The 24901-nt window shown below is 52.1% G+C and overlaps 1 protein-coding gene across 1 annotated transcript; it reads left to right on the top strand.

The window, feature by feature from the left end:
- The first annotated feature begins 912 nt into the window (after window positions 1-912).
- On the top strand, window positions 913-12388 carry SPINT1 (serine peptidase inhibitor, Kunitz type 1). Its single transcript, XM_065872022.1, has 10 exons — window positions 913-1690; window positions 7783-7910; window positions 8142-8280; window positions 8390-8560; window positions 8736-8762; window positions 9101-9226; window positions 9341-9391; window positions 10637-10807; window positions 11032-11079; window positions 11509-12388. Exons 1-10 carry the CDS (start codon window positions 1231-1233, stop codon window positions 11718-11720), a joined length of 1533 nt encoding a protein of 510 aa, XP_065728094.1. The 5' UTR covers window positions 913-1230; the 3' UTR covers window positions 11721-12388.
- The last annotated feature ends 12513 nt before the right edge of the window (window positions 12389-24901 follow it).

Here is a 24901-nt window from a genome sequence, read left to right on the forward strand (position 1 = left end):
CTCAGCTCCGACAGTGACCCGAATGTAAACGTTAGTACACGATGAGGAAGGGCCTCAAGCCAAAAGGAACCACTGCAGATCAAGCAGGGAAGCCTGGACACTGGAAATCTCCTGTTTCTCACTCTGACAGAAAGGAGGGCTTCCGGAGCTGGCGAAGGTGGTGACGATGGAGCAGGCATCCTGGATTCCAGTTACCAAAGGTGCAGCCACGCAGTTTCTGGGATCTCTTCCTGCCACAGATGGAAATGATTTCCCGAGGGCTGACGACGACAGCGAGATCTTTTGCATAGGGCTTTCCCCCATTTCTTCTCCGCCAGCCCCTTCCCAAGCGCCTCAGGCCTGGGGTCTGGGAATGCCGGCCCGGACCAGAAAGGGAGGCCGGAGGTAGCCGTCCCAGAGCGCCCGACCCACCCTCGGGTGCCTGACTTCGCTGAAGCGTCCTCCTGACCTGTCCGGGCCTCCGGAAATACGGGTGTACTTCTGGGGTGCGGGGAACCACAGGAGGCTGGACTCGGTGGATCCAGCGGCCCGGGGCAGGGCGCCCCGGCCTCTGAGCCCCTTTGGGCACCAGGCTGAGGGAGAAGAAGGGTCGGGGATCCCGGGGATGCGGATAGGCGGTCCGGAAGCTGGGGCTGGACAAGCGCACCGGGCGTGGGCGGAGCCGGCGGCGCTGGGGTTAATGTCCGCCCCGCCCCGGCCGCGCTGACTCAGTTTCACTAGAAACTAGGGGGGAGGAGGTGGCCGATCGCCAGCGCACCGGACACCGGGGCGGAAGCTGCGGCCCGAGCCGCGCAGGAAGCCGGGACCGGAACCTCGGCTGGCCCGGCCCCACCCCACTCACCTGAGCAGGTAACCAGGGCCGAGGTGAGCGAGCGAGGAGGTGAAGTGGGTTCTGAGTATGTTTGGCCCTTTGTTTTCTGCTCGTGCGTGTGTCCGGGTACGTGAGTTCCTTAGACGTCCGTCTGGCCGTCCGTCGGGCTGTCGGGTCACCGGAGTGTGCGTGGGAGGACCGGGCCCGCGTGCCCCTCTCCACTCCCGGGGTGCTCGGTGCTTCCCAGTCCTCCCCTTAACTTCCTCCCGGCCCGCCCGCCTACCTTGAAGTCTCCTGGCTGATCCGGTGTCTCCTCCTCCGTCCCCTCCTCTCTCTCAGGTCTCTATCACCCTCGGAGGTCAGGGGCCCGCACTGTGAAGGTGACCGCCGTGGGGAGGAGGGCGACGGTCCCTGGGGGGATGATGGCCGGGGCCCGCCTCTCCCAGGCCCGCATCCCAGCGGTCGCCGTGTGGCTCCTTTGCTCGCTCGGCCTTCTGGGCACCGAGGCCGGGCCGCCGCCCGTGCCCCCCACTCTGCTCACGGCCGACAACTGCCTGGACCGCTTTACCCCCGGGGTGCCTGCCTTCGTACTCGACACCGACGCCTCGGTGAGAAACGGCGCCACCTTCCTGCGCTCCCTCACCGTGCGCCGCGGCCGGGACTGCGTGCAAGCCTGCTGCAGCTCCAACGACTGCAATCTGGCGCTGGTGGAGTTACAGCCCGACGGCGGGGAGGACGCCATCGCCTCCTGCTTCCTCATCAACTGCCTCTACGAGCAGAACTTCGTGTGCAAGTTCGCGCCCAGGAAGGGCTTCATCAACTACCTCACGCGGGAGGTTTACCGCTCCTACCTCGAGCTGCGGACCCAGGGCTTCGTAGGTAAGGACGAGGGTGCCAGGATTCGGGGAAACTCAGAGAAGGGACTGGTTATGGAGTCCTGCGCGAGGCATCAGAACGCAGTTAGGAGGAGAGTCCCATTCGACCCCAACTCCTCCTTAGAAGTAGGCGGCACAAACAGTAAATAAAGGACAGCCTACAGGAGTGGAGAGGGCTGACACCCTAGAGCACAGACTGGCTCCTGAATTCAGGAAGTTGAGTGGGTTGGTGCTCTGGGATGTGTGTACAGGAGAGAGGACGCAGCTTCTCCGGATTCTCACTTCTGGCCCCAGTAGGCCAAGTCAGGGAGTTAGCTGTCTGGAGGCCACCTGGTGACTAGATAGAAGATACGCCTGGCGCCTTGGCGGAGCACTGTCCTAGGCACCTTGGTGCCCTGTCAAATGAACCTGGTGAAGGATAGGTTCCTTCTCCGCTGCTGGGCTTGGGATTGGTTATAGCATCTCTCTGTACTCCTCCCCCCACGAGCTGATTTTTTGGTGGTCTGGGGGAAACTGCCAGGCCCCCAGAGTCTAAAGAACAAGCCCAGTCTGGGGGTGACCCAACTGGGGAGGGGGCGGTATTGAGGGCGCAGTAGCCTAGAGCCTCTGGGGTGGGGGTGAGGAGGGTTGCTGTGTGAGTCAGCCCACTGGTATGTATACCTGGTAGGGAAGGGATGTCAGCTGTCCAGGCAAGTGTGTGTGTGTGTGTGTGTGTGTGTGTGTGTGTAAGACAGGCAGGGCTCTCCCTGCTCAGGATCTGGTAACCAACCTGTCTGTTCACCTTGTTTACTTCCAGAATAAGGGCAAAGTCGGGCCCAAGGCTCCTTCTCTTTCCTCCTGGGACTCAACAGTTAGCTAGGATCAGGGCCCCTCCAGAGAACTTCAGTCCTCATTCTCTCCACCTGCTGTTCTGGCCAGGTGGGGCTCCGGGGCAGGGATGGGTCACTCTGATAACCTCTGTTAGCTCTCTACAGTTTGCTGATTGCTATGCCACTCAGCCTCTCACTTAGGCATCATGACAACCACCTCTGAAAAGGGTGTTATTAGTAGTCATCCCACTTTTAGATTAGGAAACTGACTCCCATGTTAAATGGATAAAGAAGATGTGGCACATATATACAATGGAATATTACTCAGCCATAAAGAGAAACGAAATTGAGCTATTTGTAATGAGGTGGATAGACCTAGAGTCTCTCATACAGAGTGAAGTATGTCAGAAAGAGAAAGACAAATACCGTATGCTAACACATATATATGGAATTTAAGAGGAAAAAAATGTCATGAAGAACCTAGGGGTAAGACAGGAATAAAGACACAGACCTACTAGAGAACGGACTTGAGGATATGGGGAGGGGGAAGGGTAAGCTGTGACAAAGTGGGACAGAGGCATGGACATATATACACTACCAAATGTAAGGTAGATAGCTAGTGGGAAGCAGCCGCATAGCACAGGGAGATCAGCTCAGTGCTTTGTGACCGCCTGGAGGGGTGGGATTGGGAGGGTGGGAGGGAGGGAGACGCAAGAGGAAAGAGATATGGGAACGTATGTATATGTATAACTGATTCACTTTGGTATAAAGCAGAAACTAACACACCATTGTAAAGCAATTATACTCCAATAAACGTGAAAAAAAAAGTAATGGGTCAATGAAGAAATCAAAGAGGATATCAAAAAAATACCTTGAGGTGAATGAAAATAGAAATACAACTTTCCCAAATCTGTGGGACACAGCAAAAGTAGTTCTAAGAAGGAAGTTTATAGCAATACAGGCCTACCTAATGAAGCAAGAGAAGTCTCAAATGAAAAGTCTAACTTTCCACTTAAAGGAATTAGAAAAAGAAGAGCAGAGGCAAAAATTAGCAGAAGGGAGGAAATAATAAAGATCAGAGCAGAAATGAATAAAATAGAGACCAAAAAACACTAGAAAAGATCAATGAAACTAAGAGCTGGTTTGTTGAAAAGATAAACAAAATTGATAAATCTTTAGCCAGACTTGTCAAGAAAAAAAAGAGAGGGGGCCCAAATAAGTACAATTAAAATGAAAGAGGAAAAGTTACAATCAATATGACATAAATACAAACAATGATTAATAATAATAATTTGCCCAGGATAACACTGCCCACAAATGGGAGACCTGGGACTCAACCCCAGGCAGGACCTCCAAAAGTCCTGTGCTGTTCCTCACACAAGACCACCTTTCTGGTAAACCTGTCTCTGATCCAGGACAGCTCAGTGGACAACAGAACCAGAGACTGGGGCGCCCAGGGGCCAGGATTGGAGTGGAGCTGGGTGATCTCAGTCCTGGAAAGTAGAAAAGGGACTTTCCTCTCCAGCCTTTCCTCTTCTCCCTATTCTTCCAATAGCTCTGGATCTCTGAGGAGAGGTAGGGTGGAGATTCCGGGAGGGGGACAGTGTCTCTGGGCCAGGCTGGGCCACTGAGTCCCACTGGGCCAGGGCCTGAGCCTGTTCCACAAGGAAGCAGCGGAGTGTAGGTGGTGATGACTCTAATTGACCTGAGCTGCCTGCCCTCCCTGTTCTGCCAGGACCCCTCACTGTAGGGCTAGCGCCTGAAACTCTGGGATCTGGTCAGGAAGCTGAGCTGGATGGGGCCTTCCTCATCTGGAAACCTCCCCACCCCCTGACTGGCCTGGTTGGCACAAGACAGGATGGAGTGGGGATTTCCTGGGACCTGTGGGGAGTTGGGTAGACCTTGGACTTAGTGTGGGTCCCAGGCCATTTCAGGGCAATGCAGCGTTTTGGGGAGTGGGGGATGCCATGTGCATGTCAAGGAGTCCATTCTCAGCTGAGTCCTATTAGAGAGGTTGGAAGTACAAAGAGGGTCAAGCCACTGTGGCATCCTGGAGGCTAGGCTAGGGTAGACCGAGGCAGGCAAAGTGGGCAAGTGCTCAGGGCTTCTAAAACCTTTGATTTACTGGGGAGAATCCTCCCCAGGGTGGGTTGATCTGTTCCCCCTTTCCCTGCCTATGGCCAGGCCAGTCCAGTCCAGTCCAGATTGCTGGGGCCTCCTGAGCACCCTGCTCTTTCCTCCTCTCCCCTTCCCCCTCTTTCCGTTGTTGGAGTGGCTTAGAAGGTGGAGTCTGTGTTTCCCTTGAGAGTCCTGAGGCCTGGCAGCTGGGGGAGGGGCTGGCTTTATTGCTACTCTGGCCCTTTGCTCTCTTGGGGGTGGGAAAAAGGGAGTAGTGGTAGGGCAGGGCACCTGCCCCTTGCTCCTGGGGGCTGGGGCTTGGAGAGGACCAGCTGCCAAGTAGTCTGTCTCCTTTCCCCTTTGCGACTGCTGATTACTTTCTGAAAAATGCAAGGAGGGAGGAATGGGGTCCTCCCAGCTCACTGTCCCCTTGGCTTGGCCTCTCACCTCAGGGCCTGGGGATGGCCCCTGTTGGGCCCTTAAGCCACTGGGCTGGGGCTTGGTTCCAAACAGGTACTTTCCTGCTCTCCCGGTCTCTTACTTCCCCTCAACCGAGGTTCCCTTTTCTCATTCCCGTAGCCTCTGCACCATTGGATGTGTTCCTCTGTGGAAGTTCTCCCCTCCTATCCCTTTGCTGTCACTGTGTGTCCTGGTCTTCTCACCTCTGGGACCACCCTCTGAGAGTTCCCTGTTGGCTCTGCTTACTCTGCCTCATCAAAGAGGAATCTCTGTGACTCAGCCTCCTACCAGTTGTTCTTATCTCTTTACCTTCTCTTCTTTGAACTCTTAAACTTGATGTAACCCTCTGCAGAGCTTCTGTGGAGGGCAGTTGGGCAATACCCACCCAAAATGTAAATGCATATAACCCTCAACATGACTCCACTTGCAGGAACTCATCTTGCGGCTATGCTTAAACGTGTAAAACAACTTACCAGGCAATCAGTCACTGTACCATTGTTTATAAGAGCAAAGAATTGGAAACAAGCTCAGTGTCTGTCAACACATCCTATAATTGGATACTGTGGTGCTGTTTTAATCATAATAATAAACCCTGAGGTAGCAAGGGTTAGTTCTTAGTAGGGAGGGAGGAAAGAAGGAAGGAAGGAAGGAGGAAAGGAAGGAAGGGAGGGAGGAAAGAAGGACCTACATCAAGAGAGACTAGACTGATGGACTGGTTAAATGTGTTGTAAATTTTGGTGCATTCATACAGTAAGTACTATGCAACAACAAAAAAAAGGAAGAAGAAGAATTTCTTTATATATTGCTATGACTGATTTCCAGTATATATTAAGGGAAAAGCAAGATGAAGAACTAGCATGCTTGTGAATATTCTATACACTCTCTCTTGATACTCACACATACACACACACCCAAACTAGTAATTGAGAATGCCTCTGGAGAGAGGAACCTGGGGGTTTAAGAATCAGGGACTTAATTCTCACTACCCTTTTGTATTTTTTGCATATTTCATCATGTACATGTATTACCTAAGCCAAAAACAAAAACAAAACCCAAAGACTATAAAGATTATTTAAAGAATCACCCTTCTAAGCACATATGGCCTGCAGCATGGCGTTTTGATGTTTTGGAGAGAGCATGAATCAGACCAGGGTTCAAACCCCAGCTCTGCCGTTTTGAAACTGAGCGACCCTGGGCAAGTCATTTAACCTCTCTGGTGTCAATTTGCTCATCTGGAAAGAGGGACGAGAATGCAGCTGTGGCAGGATCTATCCAGCCCAGCCGGTCTCCTCAATGTCCACCTAACCAGTCTTACAAATTCCCGACTCCTTGCTTTGGCTCATCATGTTTTCTGCTGTCATCAACAACACCAACATTCTTCCCCACAACCAAACAAATAAAAACAAACGGATCAAAAAATCCTTTCTCCCTTCTTCACAAAGCCTTGCCTTTTTCCTCTAGCTTGCTGTGGTCTTTCCCTTCTCTAAACATCCACTTCCTTTTCTTGTACATGTATCACACAGCCCTTCATCTTTTTGGGTCTTTCTCCCATTTTGCTTCCTGTTGTTGGGTCTTACCTGCCTAACTGGACCGTAGTACCCTCAAGGGCAGTGTGTCTATTTCCTAGGGCTGCTGTGCCATGTTACTACACCCTGGGTGACTGAAGACACTAGAAATGTACTGTCTCACAGTTCTGGAGGCCAGAAGTCCAAACTCAAGGTGTCAGCAGGGCCGCACCCGCTCTGAAGACCCTGGTTGGGGGAGGGTATGGTTGCCTTGTGCCCCCTTGTAACTGGAGGCAGAGTCTGTCTGAGGTGGCAGAGGCATCCTGCTCCTGTGCCAATCATCATGTGGGACACCAGTGCTTGACGTGCTGCCCGGGGCTCTGCTCAAGGTCTCTGTCCGGATGGGCTTCTTAGCAGTGATATGGGCTGCAGAGCGAGGGGTGATGGTGTTAATTACACATTGACTTATTTGGCTTTTCAAAAGTATCGTTACTCTTAACTTTTTAAAGCAATTAGCACAAGTACCTGCTTATTGTAGAAAACAAGAAAAGTCCCCCTTCCACATATACGTGCATATATTGATATATATAGATAGTGTCTATATATATTGTACATGTATATTGATATATATATAGTGTCTATATATATTGTATGTGTATATTGATATATATATAGTGTCTATATATATTGTATGTGTATATTGATATATATATAGTGTCTGTATATATTGTATGTGTATATTGATATATATATAGTGTCTGTATATATTGTATGTGTATATTGATATATATATAGTGTCTATATATATTGTATATGTATATTGATATATATATAGTGTCTATATATATTGTATATGTATATTGATATATATATATAGTGTCTATATATATTGTATATGTATATTGATATATATAGATATATTTTTTTTAATTTTTTTCCTAAATGGGATTAGATGGCAATGCTGTTGCTTCATAAGCAATGCTATTTGCTTCAGAAAGTTGGTTTTACAACATAAAAATGTCTTAAGTATGATATATCTAAACAGAGGGCAAGAAGATGGTTTAGTTGTGAAATCGCCTCTGTATCTCAGGCAGGCTGCCGAGTCCTAGGTTGGTCTAGTTGCGGCCCATTAGGCACCAGCCCCCCACTCTAGGAGAGATCCTGTCCATTCAGTGAGAGTTGACCTTATCTCACCTTCCTCCCAGGGTCCCGGATCCCCAAGGCCTGGGAAGGCACAGACTTGAAGGTACAGCCACAGGAACCCCTGGTGCTGAAGGGTGTGGAGAACACAGATTGGCACCTACTGCAGGGTGACACAGACGTCAGGGTAGAGGTGCGATGCTGGGCTGGCTCCCTGACCCCCACCTCAGCTCTCCAGGGCCCCCTTTCTGGGGCCGTAGGCCAAACTGCGGCTCCAGACGGGGTGGGGTGGATAGAAGCTGAGGATCCATTTAATACCAAGTCCCTCGGCTCCCCACAGTGGGGCAGGGGGGCTGACTGGGAGGACCTGCGGCCAACCAGGGGCATCAAGGGGTCCCAGCCTGATGGCCACTCCTGTGTTTAGAGGAATGATCCAGACCAGGTGGAGCTGTGGGGACTCAAGGAAGGCAGCTACCTGTTCCAGCTGACGGTGGCTGGTTCAGACCAGCGAGAGAGCACGTCCAACATCACAGTCACCGTGCTGTCTCCCAAGCAGACAGAAGGTGAGGAAGGGGGTGGGGAGGCAGACCCAGGACTCACCCACACCCTGCACCCTGCTCCGGCTCTGCCGATTGGCCCTTGGAGCTCCCTCACCAGCTTTCCTTCCCCCAGAATATTGCCTTGCATCCAGCAAGGTGGGCCGCTGCCGTGGTTCCTTCCCCCGCTGGTACTACGACACCACAGAACAGATCTGCAAGAGTTTTGTTTATGGAGGTTGTCTGGGCAACAAGAACAACTACCTTTGGGAAGAAGAGTGCAAGCTCGCCTGCCGCAATGTGCAAGGTGGGCCTTTGTGAAGCAGTGTTGGGGCTCAGATGACATTCCCCCAGGGTAGGTGTTCTCTCCTCACGGGTTAGGGAGGTAGGTGTGGGAATCCCCCGTCCCCGGGCCCCCTATCAGCTCATCCCTGCTGGGGCCTGGCCCTGCCTCCTCTCACTTCTCTGTTTTTCTCTCCCAGGCCCCTCAGTGGAAAGGCATCATCCAGGTGGGCTTTGCTTCTGTCCCTATTCCCCTCACCCCTGCCAGCTCCCCAGCCTCTGTCAAGTCCAGGCCCCTGACCACACTGCCCTGGCCCAACAACCCATTCCTACCATGAGAATGAACGCCCACGAGTGCCCCAGCCCTTGTAGCCCAGGATCCTCCTATCAGCTTCTGTCCGTTTTGTGTTAGGAGGGTATAAGGGACAGGGGTGGAAAGGGAACCGGGGTTGTGTCATGATGCCACCTTGGGGTAGAGAGGGCCAAGTAGATGATGGACTCTTGGTATTTGTTGGCCACTGCTTGAGCCTGACCTCACCGTCCACCCTGTCCCGCCCCCACCCAGTGTGCTCTGGCACCTGTCACTCCAGCAAGTTCCGCTGCAGTGATGGCTGCTGCATCGACAGCTTCCTGGAGTGTGATGACACTCCCGACTGCCCCGACGCCTCCGATGAGGCCACCTGTGAAAAATGTGAGGACTGGGGGATGGAGGGCAGTGGGCGCAGCAGGGGAGGTCCAGACCACTCACCCCACACCTCTGGGAAACCCTTGTCAGGTCTGCGCCTCTGATCTTTCATCTTTGCAGATACCAAAGGCTTCGATAAACTCCAGAGGATCCATTTCCCCAGGGACAAAGGTGAGCTCCTGCCCAGGTCCCCTGGGTCAGGGCTGGCACTGCTATCCTCACTCATCCCATCAATGGGCCAAAGGCCTGCTGTGTGTACCAGGCTGTGGGCAGAAAGCTGGGTGGGGGGGTGTCCTGGACTTGCCTTCTATGTTTCCCAAGCATCATACATCCTCTTAACACGTTCAGAAATTTAGCCATGCCTACATATCACTGAGATGTTATTGATTTAACTTAATGTATTAAAAAGGAAATTTCATGTCACTACCGTAAATGAAAAGCCACTATTATGTGCCACGATCTGAGACTGACTATTAAAATAAGTATAATAGGGACTTCCCTGGTGGCACAGTGGTTAAGAATCTGCCTGCCAATGCAGGGGACACGGGTTCGATCCCTGGTCCGGGAAGATCCCACATGCCGTGGAGCAACTAAGCCCGTGTGCCACAACTACTGAGCCTGCACTCTAGAGCCTATGCGCCTAGAGCCCGTGCTCCACAAGAGAAGCCACCACAATGAGAAGCCCACACACCGCAACGAAGAGTAGCCCCCGCTCACCGCAACTAGAGAAAGCCTGCGCACAACAACAAAGACCCAATGCAGCCAAAAATAAAAATAAATAAATTTATTTTAAAAGAATAAATAGGGCTTCCCTGGTGGCGCAGTGGTTGAGAGTCCAACTGCCGATGCAGGGGACACGGGTTCGTGCCCCGGTGCGGGAAGATCCCACATGCCGCGGAGTGGTTGGGCCCGTGAGCCATGGCCATTGAGCCTGCGCGTCCGGAGCCTGTACTCCACAACGGGAGAGGCCACAACAGTGAGAGGCCCGCGTACAGCAAAAAAAAAAAAAAAAAAAAGAATAAATAAATAAGTATAATAAAACGTGGTAATAAATTTTAGCTGGACATTGTTGTCTGCCAAGGCTCAGACCCTTAGCCTTCTTTGTTAAAAAGGTAGACTATCCAGTGCTAGAGAGAAAAACCAAGACCTTGATAGAATTGGGAATGCTGAAAGAAAATTGAAAAATACATGAGTCAAGTCTAGGGTGATTCTGGGCCTAAGCTTACTCTCCTCTATCCTCCTTGCAACACTTTAGATGAGCCAGATATTTCTGGGGCCCCAGGCCCTCATTGAGTCACAGCCATCCTCAACATGAGGAGGAGGGTCAGGAGGTGGTGGGCAGCAACGATGTGGAGCCTGGTGGTGGCAGGGAGGCCACGTGGACACTCACCCCTTTGCCTGCTCCTTACCCCCCAGGCCACTGCGTAGACCTGCCAGACACGGGCCTCTGCTTGGAGAGCATCCCCCGCTGGTACTACAACCCGTTCACTGAACGCTGCGCCCGCTTTACCTATGGTGGTTGCTATGGCAACAAGAACAACTTTGAGGAGGAGGAGCAGTGCCTTGAGTCCTGTCGTGGCATCTCCAGTGAGCAGGGCAGTGGGGGGCGGAAGATGGGGAGGGGAAAGGCTTAGCTAGAGCATTTGGCTCTGTCCCAAGGCCTGGGCTGGTCACACCTCGTCCTCAGAGCACCCGGAGTAGGGGTGGGAAAGGGTGGCACTGGGTCTGGGGCACTGCTGAAGAGCAGCTGCGTCTTTGAACCCTTTGTATTGACTTGTCTCTCCGCGACCCCCGCCTTGATCATTTTGTAGAGAAGGATGTGTTTGGTCTGCGGCGGGAAAGCCCCATTCCCAACACAGGTAAGCCCCCATCTGCCCTGTCACCACTGAGTAGGTATCAACTCAAGGATCAACTCACACAATTGGTTGTGACTGCCTAAGCCAGTGCTGAGAAGGATCTGAGGTTGGCTGAAGGGACAGAGTGCCACGATCAATAGTGGTATCTGTCAGGGGCGAGGGAGAGAAGCATAAAAATGCATGCCAGGTGTGTGTGCCATCAGCACCCCGGGCCTTCCCCCACACTACCTGCAAGTAGCGCAACCTGGAGCCGAGACCCGAAGCCCATCAGAATCCCTCTCACCGAGCTCCCAACGGAGCCGACTGAGCTGCTCACATGCCCGAGGGCCGTCCACGCCCGGCATCCATTTGCCTTGACCCTTACAGAGTTGGGGTGGGCGTCAGAACTGAGCAGGCCCTGGGAGGACCTCATTCGGCTCCTTCTTCCTCCAGACTCGGTGGAGGTGGCCATTGCAGTGCTCCTGGGAACCTGTATCGTGGTGGTGGTAGCTATCCTGGGTTACTGCTTCTTCAAGAACCAGAGGAAGGGCGTCCACAGACACCGCCACCACCACCCCCCACCCTCTACCCCCACCAGCTCCAAGGTATCCACCACCGAGGACACGGAGCATCTGGTCTACTACCAAACAACCCGACCCGTCTGAGCCTGAGGCTCTAGAGGGCTCTAGCCAGTTCTCACCTGGCCCTGCTTCCTCCTTGCCAAGGTGGAGGCCTGGGCTGAGGAAGACTTTGGGACCAGACTCCTCCAGCCTGTTTCCCAGGCCTATCTGTCTCCAGACCCTCTTGGAGGTGTCTCAGCTAAGCTCAGGCTACTTGTTCCTGAGAAAGCTCAAAGGTCTGCAAGGAGCAGAAAACCTTTGAGCCAGGAGTCCCACGCATGGTTGGACCCATCTGCCTAGGACTTCAGAGGAAGTTGGAATTTTGCTTCCTGTTCAGAGCTGCCTGCTCCCATCCCACGACCTTGAGAAGAGGCCTGGGGTCGCATCAGAGGCTGGAGGCCCCAACTCCCATCCTCCAGAGCTGCCCCTCCCACCCTGCAAAGTCCAGGGCTGGGGTGCTGGGGAGGACGTCCCTGTATATTCTGTGTTGTACAGAGCTGCTTTCTGTTTATTTAATGCGATGCCGGGTGGGTGAGAGGAGTGGAAAGTGGCTCTCTGGCCGCTGCCGCCTCTTCCCCTTCCCTGCGGAGTGAGCCCCAACCTGGCCTGGCCTGGCACACACAGCCAGGTCCTCGGCACCCCCCAGGGCCCTGCTGCTCCCCTACTTCCCACCGGCCCCAGTCCACCCACAGTGTAATAAAGTGATTTGTCCTGTGAGTCTCCTGCCTCTGCTCTGTGGGCCAGGAGAGGGACAGAGCTGCAGGGGGAGATGGGACTGCCCCGTCCTACCGGTTCAGGCTTTGGTCACCCTGTTTAGCAGGTTTTCCCGCCCTTCCCGAAACTGTCCTAGCCCCAGCCCCTGAGGGTGGGGAGATGTGCCAAGTCTGACCGCCAGGGGGTGGGGAGGGGAGAAAGGGCCGTGGGAATAGGGGGCCTAGGGAGGCCACAGAGCACCGTTCCGGGTTTGAGCCTGCAGTGTGTAGTTGAGGATGGGGGAGGGGGGTGGGGAGTGCATAGGCTTGAACCCTGGTTCTTTTTTTTCCACGGCATTTGGGAATCTTAGTTCCCTGACCAGGTATGGAACCTAGCCAGGCCCCCTGCAGTGGAAGCACGGAGCCCTAAACACTGGACCGCCAGGGAAGTCCCCTGAACCCTGGTTCTTATCTCTGCTCCCTTTGGTGTGGGTGCAGGGGTCCCATGTGGCCACCCACAGAAGCCTCTGCTTCTTTACCGGAGTATAGTTGCTCCCCGGTCTCTGAGGAGCAGAGGAGGAAGGAGCCTTTAGCTGAGGTGCTTCTCTCCAACACACACGCCTGCATTTGTTTGAGCTACCCGCCTCTTGGTGCCCCCCCCCAAAAAAGAAAAAATCATCCCTTTAATTCATTTCTTCATTTTCTTTTAAAAAAAAATTTTTTTTGTCCGTGTCACAGGACATGTGGGATCTTAGTTCCCTGACCGGGGATCTAACCTGCGCCCCCTACAGTCAAGGCACAGAGTCTTAACTGCTGGACCGGCCGGGAAGCCCCCATTTCTTCACTTCTTCAACCAATTATTTATTGAGCTCCTATGTACCAGGCACCGCCAGTCATTAGAAATTTGGTTTTGTAAGATAAGCACATAGGAAGTACTATGTAAGTGCTTTACATATCTTAAGTGATTGCCTCAGCACACAACCCTGGGATGAAGGTACTATTATCCTCATTTTACAGGTGAGGAAACGACTCAGCAAAGTTCAGTTCCTAAGGTCCTAGAGCTGGTGCCGGAGGACTGATTTAAACCCTTACATTATGGCTCCAGAGTCTAGCCTTACAAAAGAGACACTTAAATTGTGATAAATGCTATACAGAAAAATCAAACGGCAGTGTGAGAGGTTGGGGGCTACTTTTAAAGGATTGAAGGGCAACCTAGGTGAATGTCCATATTTGAGTCCTAAGTGCACGGCTCAATGAATTTCTGTAACTGAACACACCCAGGAGCCAAGCACTCAGATCAAGAAGCAGAACCTTATTAGCAGCCCAGGATGGGCCTCCTTTTGATGGGTAACTTTCTCACACCTTTGTGTTCTAGTACCTGTTGTACTCAGCCTGGACCACCTCCCCCTTTCTCATCTTTCAACCTAAACTCGAGTTCTCATTCCTGAAATCCTCCTGCATACACACGGCTGGGGGGCACTCCCTACTCTTCATCCCCGTGTCTGCTAACAGGACCTTCAGCACAGAGCACCCCAGCACAGAGCACCCCCTTTTCCTTTCCATTTACTTATCTGTCTTCCCACTGGGTTGTGGGCTCCTGGAGACACAGATGGTATCTTAAGTCACCTCTGGGTCTCCAGCACCCCACACCCCCTCTACGACCTTAGTAAATGGTAGCAGGTCAATAAACTGAGTAGATGGCAGGGGGTGGGTCCCGTTACGGTGCTGTGGCTATTCCTATTTCATCAGGCACTGTATTTTTTTTTTCGGCCAAGACACGCAGCTTGTGGGATTTTAGTTCCCCAGCTAGGGATTGGACCTAGGCCCTTGGCACTGAGAGCACAGAGTCCTAACCACTGGACTTCCAGGGAATTCCCAGACACAGTATTTTTGCTTCCTACCTTGCCAGCCACTCATCCATCCTTCAAAGCTCGAAATGGGCTCTATTCCTCTTCTGGTCTCCCCAGCACTGGGAACAACCTTCATTATCCCTTGGTTCTCTATGAGCACTTCCGGGCTGAGGTCAATTCTGTATCCCAATGCCTGGAAGAGTAATCAACACATAATAAAAGCTTAATAAGTGTTTGTTGGACCAAAGGGAGCATCCTCCTCTTAGGGAGAGGTGGAGATATAGTGAGATGATGGCAGACAAAGCGCCTTCCCTAGAAAGCTGCTGGGAGGGAGGAGGGCAGGGCTGAGTCAGCTGGGTGACAGGAGGTGGGAGCGCGGAGGAGCCGCTAGGGGGCGCGCTCACCACTGCTGGGCGCTGTCTTTGCTGCAAGGGTTGGATCCAGAGTACACAGTCCCAGGCAGGTGTCAGGTGTGGAGCAATAAAAGCTGAGACGCAGTGCCTGTTCTTCTGCAGCTTACACTCTGGAGTGCAGGCGGAAGGAATGCAAATACTGTAACAAAACAATATGGTACCCAAACTACTGAGATGTCCCCAGCTGTTCTCTGCTCCATCCCCAGCCAAATGACTCCCTTTCTCAGAACTTTGATGCCTCCCAGGACTTCCCTGGTGGTCCAGTGGGTGAGACTCCGTGCTGCCAATGCAGGGGGCCCGGTTTCGATCCCTGGTCGGGGAAATCAGATCCCACATGCGTGGGGCAACTAAGCCTGCATGCTCTAGAGCCCGCATGCCACACCTAGAGAGCCCGCCTGCCACACTACTGAGCCTGCGTGCTCTGGAGCCCCCATGTCACAACTAGAGAGCCCTGCACGCCACAACTCCAGAGCCCACGTGCTGCAGTTACTGAGCCCGAGTGCTCTAGAGCCTGCGCACCACAACTAGAAAGAAGCCCATGTGCGGCAACGAAGACCCAGCGTGCTGCAACTAAGACCCGATGCAGCCAAATAAATAAATATTAAAAAAAAAAGACCCGGCACAACCTAAATAAATAGAACTGTCATGCCTCCTTTCTTTGCACAGGCAGTTGCCTCCACCTCAAATGCCTCTTTACCCCCGGAAGGCTCCTACTTACCTCGTGATCCAGCTCAGAAAGCCTTCGCTGTTTCACAGCTGCCCTCTCCATTCTCTCACAGCTCTGCTGCATACATATGACCCATGTTAGCATAAGTCTACCCTCATAGGGACAAGGCTCCTCGGGGGCAGGGATGGGGACTGGGTCTTATTTATCTCAGTATCAACTGTGCTAGGATCTGCTTGTGCATACAAGGTATCCCACAAATGGCTGTTGAATAAAACAGAGGCTGATCAAGCCGTGGAGATTAAGAAAGAGCTTCATGAAGGAGGTATAAAATGAGATGAGCAGGTGGGTGTGGGTGTTCCAGGCATAGCAAAATCATAGTGAGCAAAAGCTGGGCAGGGGAGATCATGGGTCTTGTTTTGACTGGGGTCCAGCAAGCTGCTCAGTTTGTCTCAGGCCTTGAGAGGAAAAGCTGGGAGGCTGGTGGGTAGAGGTCACATTGGTGGGCACTTGGGGATTTGAACAGAGGGACAGGGGAAGGGGTAATCCAAACTCGGCTTTAAGGAGTATAGAGGTCACAACTAGAGGTCACAACACAGGGAGAGGGGAAGGAAGAGGACGCCATACCAAGTAAATCAGGGAGAGTAACCTGCATGAAGTACACAGTAGATATGCAGTAAAGGCTAGTTGGCAAGGTTGCATGCTGGTAGCCAGTTGGGCTGTGACCCAAACAGTAGTTTAATTTCTTTAATTAGTTACTAACAGTTAAAGAGTCAAGAAAGTTTATTTTTTTTAAATCCCATACCTCTAGCTTCTTGTGAAAATTTGGGAGACTGGCAATGGGGGCCCACATTCCTGCAGCAATTTAGGCCTTAGGGCCTCTTGAGTGCCTCAGGCTCTAACCCTCCCCATCCACCCCGCCACTCCCAAGGTTAGGTGCTTGCCTGGGCCCTCAGGGCAGTTTTATTCAAAACCTATTGGTCCCGACAGTTCAAATAAACACGGACAAAAACTGGGTTGTTTCTCCCAAACCCACCCTTGCCCACTTAAACAAAAAGCCCTGAATGAGGAGTGGTTTGCCCTATAGCACAAGACCGCTTCCTCCCCCGCCACCGCAGCTAGACTGAAGTCTGGGAAGGCACTGCTCAGCTCCCCCCACACCCCACTCCAAGGGTTGTGGTCAATGGCACCACCTAGAAACCCCAAACCCGGAAGCCTGCTTCAGCCCTGGGAGTGGCCCAGACTCCCCCGCAGGCTCTCCTTCCCCACCTGCAGTAGCTCCTGGGGTTCCATCAGCTGAGCCCAGAACAAAGAAGAACAAGAAAATAGACTGGGAAGGAAACTGAGAAGCCCCCTGTCATGAGGCTAAAAAACAACCACTTTTTTTACACAAAACTGGAAAAAGATATTTACCCAAATGTCCACAGTGTTCTCTTGTCGTTGATAAAATTACAGGTGGTTGGGCTTCTCTGGTGGCGCAAGTGGCTGAGAGTCCGCCTGCCCATGCAGGGGATATTGGTTCGTGTCCCGGTCCGGGCCCATCTGGAGCCTGTGCTCTGCAATGGGAGAGGCCACAACAGTTAGAGGCCCGCATACCGCAACAAAAATAAAAAATTACAGGTGGTTTTTACTGTCTTCTTTTTGTTGACCTGCATTTAAAAATTTTTCTACAATAAATATTTATTGCTTTTGTAATATGAAAAAGGTGTTTTTTGAAGAGGTATTGAGATCTATTTCAGAAAGAAACAGATCATCAGACGAGGAGGCTCCCAGGTGGGATAGAGACCATGGAGCTGGAAAAGGAGAGATAGCATCCTAAGCCCTGGGGAAGGGAGAAGCTCTGAGACCTGGTGACTGACTGGCTCATGCAGAGGGAGAAGCTGAGTCAGTGGGGCCTTCAGGTTTTCTGTCCTGGGAGCCTGGCAGTGCCACCAATAGAAACAGGGCTGACGGGAGGGGGGTAGCTTCAGGAGAACCAGGCAGAAGGTGAGGGATCATCAGGTACCAGATGGAGGCTAGTTTTATTGATTTTATTGCGGGTTACTTAGTTTTTGTTTGCTTTTGCCTAGCCTTACTGGGGAGGGATTTAAAGGCAGTTTAAAAGCATCTATAAACTATGAGATAACCTGAGTATAAAGTAGGACCAAGATTTAAAAAAAAAAGAAGAAGGAATATAAAATAGGGCTAGGAACAGGGCAAAAACACACGTGTCTTGTAGTGTTTGGGCCACACACTTAGCTCTGTGTCCCAGCTGTGGGTGCATCCTGGTGAGGCCCCCAACACTCTGGAGGTGAGCATGTGGGCCTGGTGAAGGGAACGAGCCATGTGAGGGTGAAACGGAGGAGTGGGGAGATTACTGGAAGAGGGAGAGAGCGGACCCAGAGAGGACAGCAGAAAGTGAGGACAGAGGCTTTTCTTGGAGGAAGAGGAAGCAGAGGAGGATTAGTCGGAGGGGCGGTGGGAGACCCAGGAAGAGAGAGGCTCAAAGGAGAGGGGTTTCAAAGCCTGCCAGGGTCAGGAAAGGAGGATGCTGGGAATGAGGAGCCAGCTGACCATCATGAATGGTTGAGGAGCCAGGCAGGAAACCTAGCGGGGCAGGGGGCAGAGTCGGGTTGGAGACTGTTGTAGAAGTGGGGAAAGGAAGGAGAGCTGTGGGTAAGGAGAGACCCGTGCTGCATTTCAGGCCTGGAGGGAGAGGCTGAAGGTACAGTGACAATGGAACACTGATAGAGTACAAAGGAGTACATTGCTGCCCCACCAGCTCACTTGGGGTTGTCTTCCCAGTGGCTTTTCTCTGACCCACATACCCTCTCTTGCTTGATCCTCTTTGCAACCAGTTTATGACCTCAGGTTAACCAGGGTTAGTCTGTGGCCTCCAGAAACCACATAGTGGTCTATGAAAAGCAAAGGACTTGGACTAGATGGCGAGACCCTTTCTATCCCAAAACTATGGTTACAGGTTACAGGCTCTAGGACCCCCTGAATGCACAGCTGGGGGAGGCTGTCAGAGCCAAGCTGTTGAGGCCCAGAGAGGGGCAGTGACTTGCCCACAGTCACACAGCCAGTGGTTGGGGACAGAGTGGATTGGGAGGCCTGAGCCCCAAACTTTTTGCTCTGACGTCTCATCTTCTCCAAACAACCAGACTTTTGGGTTCAGTTTCTGCCCTTTCTCTGGAAGTGGGACAAAGGAGCCAGGAGCCAGGCCGAAAAGCTGTCAGGGCTGTTCCCAAACCTCAGGAGGCTGGGATCCCGAGGTCCACACCCAGGTAAACACAGGTCAGCGCTGATACCTCTCACTTGGGTCTTGATAGTTTCCTCCAAATCAGTTCCCCACTATTATCTTGCTTATCCCTGCAGGCCCCCTGGGAGCCAGGGAGGGGCAGAGAGTACTAGCCCCACTTCAGAACCGGGAGAAACTCAGACAAGGAAGAAGGCAGTAATTTGCCCAAAGTCGCCCTGCGAGTCAGGGATAGGACTGGAATAGGAGAACCTGTGGGAGGGATGGTCCAGTGGTTAAGACTCCGTGCTCCCAATGGAGGGGGCCTGGGTCCCATTCCTGGTCAGAGGACTAGATCCCGCATGCCAAAACTAAGACCCTGAGTGCCGCAGCTAAAAGATCCTGCATGTGGCAACAAAGATCCCATGTGCTGCAACTAAGACCCGGGGCAGCCAAATAAATATTTTTTAAAAAAAGGAGAACCCATGGGAGGTGGGGTGGTCAGCAGAGCACATGGCCTGTTGGGCAGGGGTGGAATGGTGCCATAGGGATAAAAATGCACACAGCCTCAGGAATCGAGGGTCCCCTGTCTCACCAGGACAGTGATCTCGCCATCCCAGGAGGGAGACCTCTGAGGACAGGCTCTGCTCACTCCCCAACTGGTGCAGGGTCCTGGGGGTGGGGAATGGAAGATGGGCAGAGGCAGCGGAACATGGTCACAGAGAATACAGATCTGAGGGGGAAACTAACCTTGGGTCAGGCTACTTGTTTTTCTGCCAGATTCATGGGGCCCCAGGGAATCCCTATGCAGCACAGCGCCCAAGGCTCCCCTGCTGCCCCTCACTGCCAAGGGGCCAGGGAGTCATCTGGACACCTGGGGACAGAAGCAGATTGGTGCAGGCAGGGGTCAAGGAAGCCACAGAGCTGGCCAGTCAAGGAGGCCAGTGACTGGCTCTGACTTCCAGAGGGGTTATGTGTGGGGTGACCATAAACCCAGGTTATTAATAGAGTTCGCATACAATCTCAAAACCATCCTGAGTCTGACAATGAATTCCACTGTCATCCCAATTAGGGAACAAATCTGTCAGTGGAGGAAGCCTTGAGAACATTCCACTAGGAGGGCAGGCCTAGTTCAATGCTAACATCTCTCCTCACATCCCACTTCCAGCCCTGTCCCCCTCTGCCCGAGCCTAGGAAAACCTAATCTGTCCCGTAAACTATGCCTCCCAGCCCTGCCCTCTGAGAGATCCATTTCTAGGGGGCAGAATCCCCCAGGTGACACAGCAGAAAGAAGCCTGGACCCAGGGTCAGGACCCAGGTGCAAGCCCCATCTGCTTCACCTTGGTCGTGTGGCTCTGTGCTTCAGTCTCCTCATCTGAAAATTGGAGCTAATAAGAGCTGTCTGGCCCATCTTGAAGTTCGGTTGTAAGAATGGAAGGCGATAATGGAGGAGACCAGGCTGCCTAAGCATTGCCACGTACAGGGACAGAAAGCGGTGGTTTCCTGGGACAGCCAGCACTGCCCAGGCCTGGGAAGTCACTCCCTACTGTTGCCATAGCGTGACTAATGTGGCTCCTCGGCCGGCTGAGTTCCGCTCCCCGGAGGATTTGGCCCAGGCCCAAGGAGGGCGCTGACAGTGCAGCCCTGCTGGGAGCTGGGTTTCCTGGCAGCCAGGCAGTGGGCAGGTCTGACCTGTGAGAGCCTGGTTCCCGCCTGGGGCCTGGGCTGGTTGCAAAAGGGGCTGGTGCTCCTGACGCAGATTGCTCTCGGTCTCACTCACTCTCCCAGGCTGGTTCCCAGGAAAATGAGGAGCTCAGAGGGTGTGTCACCTCTGCCCTGGGCACCACTCTGCTCCCAGGGGGAAAGCAAGCCAGGCCCAGCTCCCTCAGGTGTGCACACACTTACACACCGGCCTAGCACGCATGCCCAGAACAAAGATGCACGTGGAGAGAGACCCCTCACACAGACCCACACAGAACTGAACCTGGGCACACACAGACACATAGACATACAGCCCCCAAGAAGCGAGGTCCAACCTAGATATGCACCCACAGGCACAGAGACCAACTCACACACCCAGACACACACATAGAGTTGTGTATAATACATACTCCTAAGGGCAGACATTGTGTGGCTACACAGACATACACGTTCAGAGCTATACACATCTCACCTAGACACCCACATTTACAGACATGGATACACAGACTTGCACATATATGGAACGATTCAGAGGTTTGCACAAAGGTAATACCCACTTGAAATACACAAGAGTAAAAACAGGGACACAGGGGAATGTACATGAAAACCAATATGTCATATATACACACCTTGTCATCAGTTAGCATTTATTGAACACAATCTGCTAGTCATGCACCAACAGAAAGAGCTCCCCACGAGTCACACAGACACAGAAACTCAAGTTCCCTCATAAGTGCCACTTGGGATTATATGGGGGCCCTGTCTCCAGGCCAAAGATGAAGGACAGTTTTTTCTGTCGATGGTCACCAACTCATGGTGGAAAAAATAATCAACTGTGGATATAGTCTCATTTATAAAAGAAAAAAATTATTTAAAGGAAAACAACCTAAATGCCCCCAATGGGGATCTAGTTGAAGAAATTATGGTCAGGGTGAAATAGTAAACAAACATACATATATGGTTATAGATTCTGGTCGGAGTTAATAATGACATGAAAAAACGGTTAAAATTAAAAAAAAAAACCCAAATACAAAATTGTATATACAGCATAATCACAAGAAATATTTCAAAAATATGCATAGAAGAGAAGACTGAAAGGAAGTACATCAAAATATTATTACTGGGCTTCCCTGGTGGCGCAGTGGTTAAGAATCCACCTGCCAATGCAGGGGACACAGGTTCAAGCTCTGGTCCAGGAAGATCCCACAGGCTGCGGAACAACTAAGCCCGTGCACCACAACTACTGAGCCTGTGCTCTAGAGCCCGTGCTCCGCAACAAAAGAAGCCACCACAATGAGAAGCCCGCGCACTGCAACGAAGAGTAGCTTGCGCCCGCGTGCAGCAGCGAAGACCCAATGCAGCCAAAAATAAGTAAATAAAATTTTAAAAAAGACTATTAGTACATTTTCAATCTTCTAGTTCTTCAGATTTTCCAATTTTTCTATAAGCATTTATTATGGAAAAAGAAAATAGACATTTTAAAAAATCAGCTAAGAGTTGGTTACAGAGATATTAAAAATAATTTACATTAATAAGCACTAATGTAAGACTGAATATGTAAGAAACATACACTTATCCATTTAATATAATCAATGTTCCTTTAAATTTAGATTCAAGAGCAGAGAAAGCAGGGGAAAAGAGGCAAATGGAAGAGAGATAAAGAGGTAAAAACAGTCCCAGAAAAGTAGAGAGAGGACGCATTATAGAGAGAAACAGAAGCAGAATGAGACAATGGTTTTGGAACCAGAGGTAAATCCCTTTTGCTCTGCACGGGCTTGGGCCCCCATGCCTCAGAGGGCCTTTCCAGCAAGTCATTGCTCTTTAGGGCTATCTTCAGGCCTCAGTGACACAAACCTGGAGATGAACTTTATCCTCAGGATCCCCTACAGGGCACACTGCTTGGCTTCTTCATCTTAGGCACTTAATGGCCAGCAGCAAACATTGCCTGAGCTCAAGACTCTGTGGGAGCACATGGGCATGAGTAGGACTTTTTCTCTGTCTGTTTAGCTGGAGAGATGTAGCCTGAGCAAGTGACCAAATTTGGTGTCCCTTCAATGTGCCAAGAGAGCAGTGAGGACAGTAATACAGGTCCTGGAGAAGGGGAGTATTGATTGGAAGATGGTTAAAGGAGAAACAGCGCATCTGGGGGATTGCGGGGGTGGGGGGAGGTGGGGGCACTTTCTAGAGGATTTGGCAAAAGCACAGACTTGGAGTCAGAAGTAAAAAATTATTGGGGATCAGGGAGTGGGGATCACTGGGACAAGCTGGCCTTGTCCGGGTTGGTGTCAGATTTGAAGTCCTGAGTGCTTAAATGAGAAGCTGGGAGTTCACTGCAGGCAATGAGAGGTACTAACAGTCTTGAGTCAGGGAGGTGCCAGAGGATAAGGAAGCAGCGCTAGGGGGGCTGGAGTGGGAAGCGGCAGTGGCAGAGATGTAGGAGCGAGGCTGATAAGGCTCAGTGACCCAGCAGGAGAGGAGACATAATGACATGGATGTGCTGGTACCATTAGAGAATTAGGGAAGTAGTTGGAGGTGGGGCAGCCCAAAGATCACCTAATGAGGCTTCCTCCCCTGACCCATGGCACCTCTAAGTCCCCTCGGAGCAGTTTGAAAACCTCTAATCCAGAGTCTTGAGTGTTTCATTTTGCAAATGAGGAAACTGAGGCACAGAGAAGGAAAAAAAAATTGCCTAAGGTCATGGTTGATGCTAGAGCCTGAACTTGAACCAGGAAGGGAATGTGTCAGGCTGGGTTGAGGTAATGGCAGGCCACGGAGCAGGGGTGTGAGACCCCCATCAAGACCTGGCTGCAATGGTGCAGCTCAGCACCTCCACCTGAGGGGCAAGGGGACAGAAGGAGACAGGTGGCTGGAGTCCTGGGCGGTGGGCCTAGGTGGGACAGAAGTCGGACAGTCTTGGGTAAAACTAGGGGATTATCTGAGGTTTCACTTGGCTAGGGTTTCTGTCCCTCAGCCATATGCTGTTTCTCACATACACAGCTTCCTGCAGAGGGAGCTGCGCAGGGACAGAGTGCTCACCTGGCCCATTAGTTGCCTAGCAGGTGTTCCAGGTGTCCCAGGAAATACCTCTCCACACGAATAACACCCATGTACCTACTCTGGAGTTTGCAAAGTGCTCTTGTAGCCACTGAGTAATAATATCTCACTTGCGATATTACTGAGCCTCTCTTTCTTTATGGGTAAAATAAAGTGGTGCCCCGCCCCCCACAAATGTGCCCATTAAAGTTCCTTCCAGCTCCAATTCCAGGGAATGTTCTCTGGATCCCTGCTCCTCTCCAAGTCCTCAATCAATGAATGCTCACTCTCAAAGGATTTCTGGGACCAATCTTCAATTTAAGTTGCTGACAACTGGCATCCAGACCTTCACTGGATCCTTATGTGGACTTTGAGTGCTAAGGCTGAAGACTGGGTCCAACCAACTCAAGTCCAAGAAGTTTGGCCAGTGGTTGAGGTTTAAGCTGTATATGGGGGTCCTTTCATGCTCAGGGTCTGAACCAGAGGGCCACTCCAACCTGAGACCCTGGGCCCTGTGGACTGTTGGAAGGATCAGAGCAGGAAGGTTAGAAGGCTCAGGATTGCCCCAGAGCCCAGCGCTGAACACTGCGCTCTAGAAAGGAGGAGGAGAGGGGAGGGGCACCACCCGCCTGGTGAGGTCATGGGAAAGCAGCTCTGGCGCTGACACCTGGGGAAACCCGTTTCCAGGCTGCTTCCCACGCTAGCTTTCCTGGGAACCAGCTAAGCCCCAAGCGGGGAGCCCCCAACCCACCCCCCCAGTCCAGTTCCCATCACACTGTCCCATCTAGTCCAGCCCGCCCCTTTCGATCTAGCCTCATTCCTTTGGTACTCAACCTGCCTCCATCCAAACTGTTGGGCCTCGAGGGACCAGTGTGCTGACTCCTGCAGGAAATGACACAAGACAGCAGCTTCAGAAACTTAAGGCTTTATTTGCAGACTCTGCACTGCCTTATCTTCTAGGTTGTGACCTTGGAGAAAGCCCCTTCTTTCTTCAGGCTCCAATTTGCAGCTCCTCCCCCTCCTCTTGCTGGGCCTTGCCTCTCACTTCCTGCCCCACTCCTGGCCTAGCCAGTTTGGGCAGTGCCTAGGGAGCACTGAGACCCAGCTCTTCCCAGGGACCAGCCCTACCCTCCCTGGCCTTGGGGGTTGAGGACAGCCCAGGTGGCAGCCTTGCTCCTCAGCTGCCCCACTTCTCTGCTCTCCTTCTTTCTTCCAAGCCTAGCCCTCTCATCTGCCTCCTCCTCCCCAGCCTGCCTCCAGTCCCAAGGCTCCAAGCCTTTACTTTCGGACCCCTCTCAATCTCTCACTGACGTCCGTCTTACCCAATCCATCCTAAACTTCTCTCCAGTTCAGGGCCGGATGCCTTCCAGCCCTCCTAGATGCCCAGCTGTTCCCCAGGCTCTTCCTCACCCCTGTGCCAAGGAGCAGGTGGGGACCACCAGGAGTGGTCCTAATTCAGCCAGATTGACCTAAGGGCCCATGAGAAGAGACTGGGTATTGGATCCCAAACTGCTTGGAGGGAGCTGACACTGTTAGGATCATCCCATGAAAATCAAAGTACTGGGATTTCTCTGTACTTGAGAAATCCAAGTCAGAGAAATCCACAGAAATCCAAGTCAGAGGCTTCCCTCCTCCAGGCCCTAGGCTCACCCTGGC

This window comes from Phocoena phocoena, chromosome 2, assembly GCF_963924675.1.
Source record: "Phocoena phocoena chromosome 2, mPhoPho1.1, whole genome shotgun sequence".
Classification (NCBI taxonomy): domain Eukaryota; kingdom Metazoa; phylum Chordata; class Mammalia; order Artiodactyla; family Phocoenidae; genus Phocoena; species Phocoena phocoena.

What these genes read in the sequence shown, in the direction of transcription:
- SPINT1 (XM_065872022.1), top strand. Translation starts at nt 1,231, where the DNA reads ATGATGGCCGGGGCCCGCCTCTCCCAGGCCCGCATCCCAGCGGTCGCC. An exon ending in CGCCTGCCGCAATGTGCAAG is followed by an intron (nt 8,561 to 8,735) that starts GTGGGCCTTTGT and finishes TTTCTCTCCCAG; the next exon opens with GCCCCTCAGTGGAAAGGCAT. An exon ending in TGAGGCCACCTGTGAAAAAT is followed by an intron (nt 9,227 to 9,340) that starts GTGAGGACTGGG and finishes TCATCTTTGCAG; the next exon opens with ATACCAAAGGCTTCGATAAA.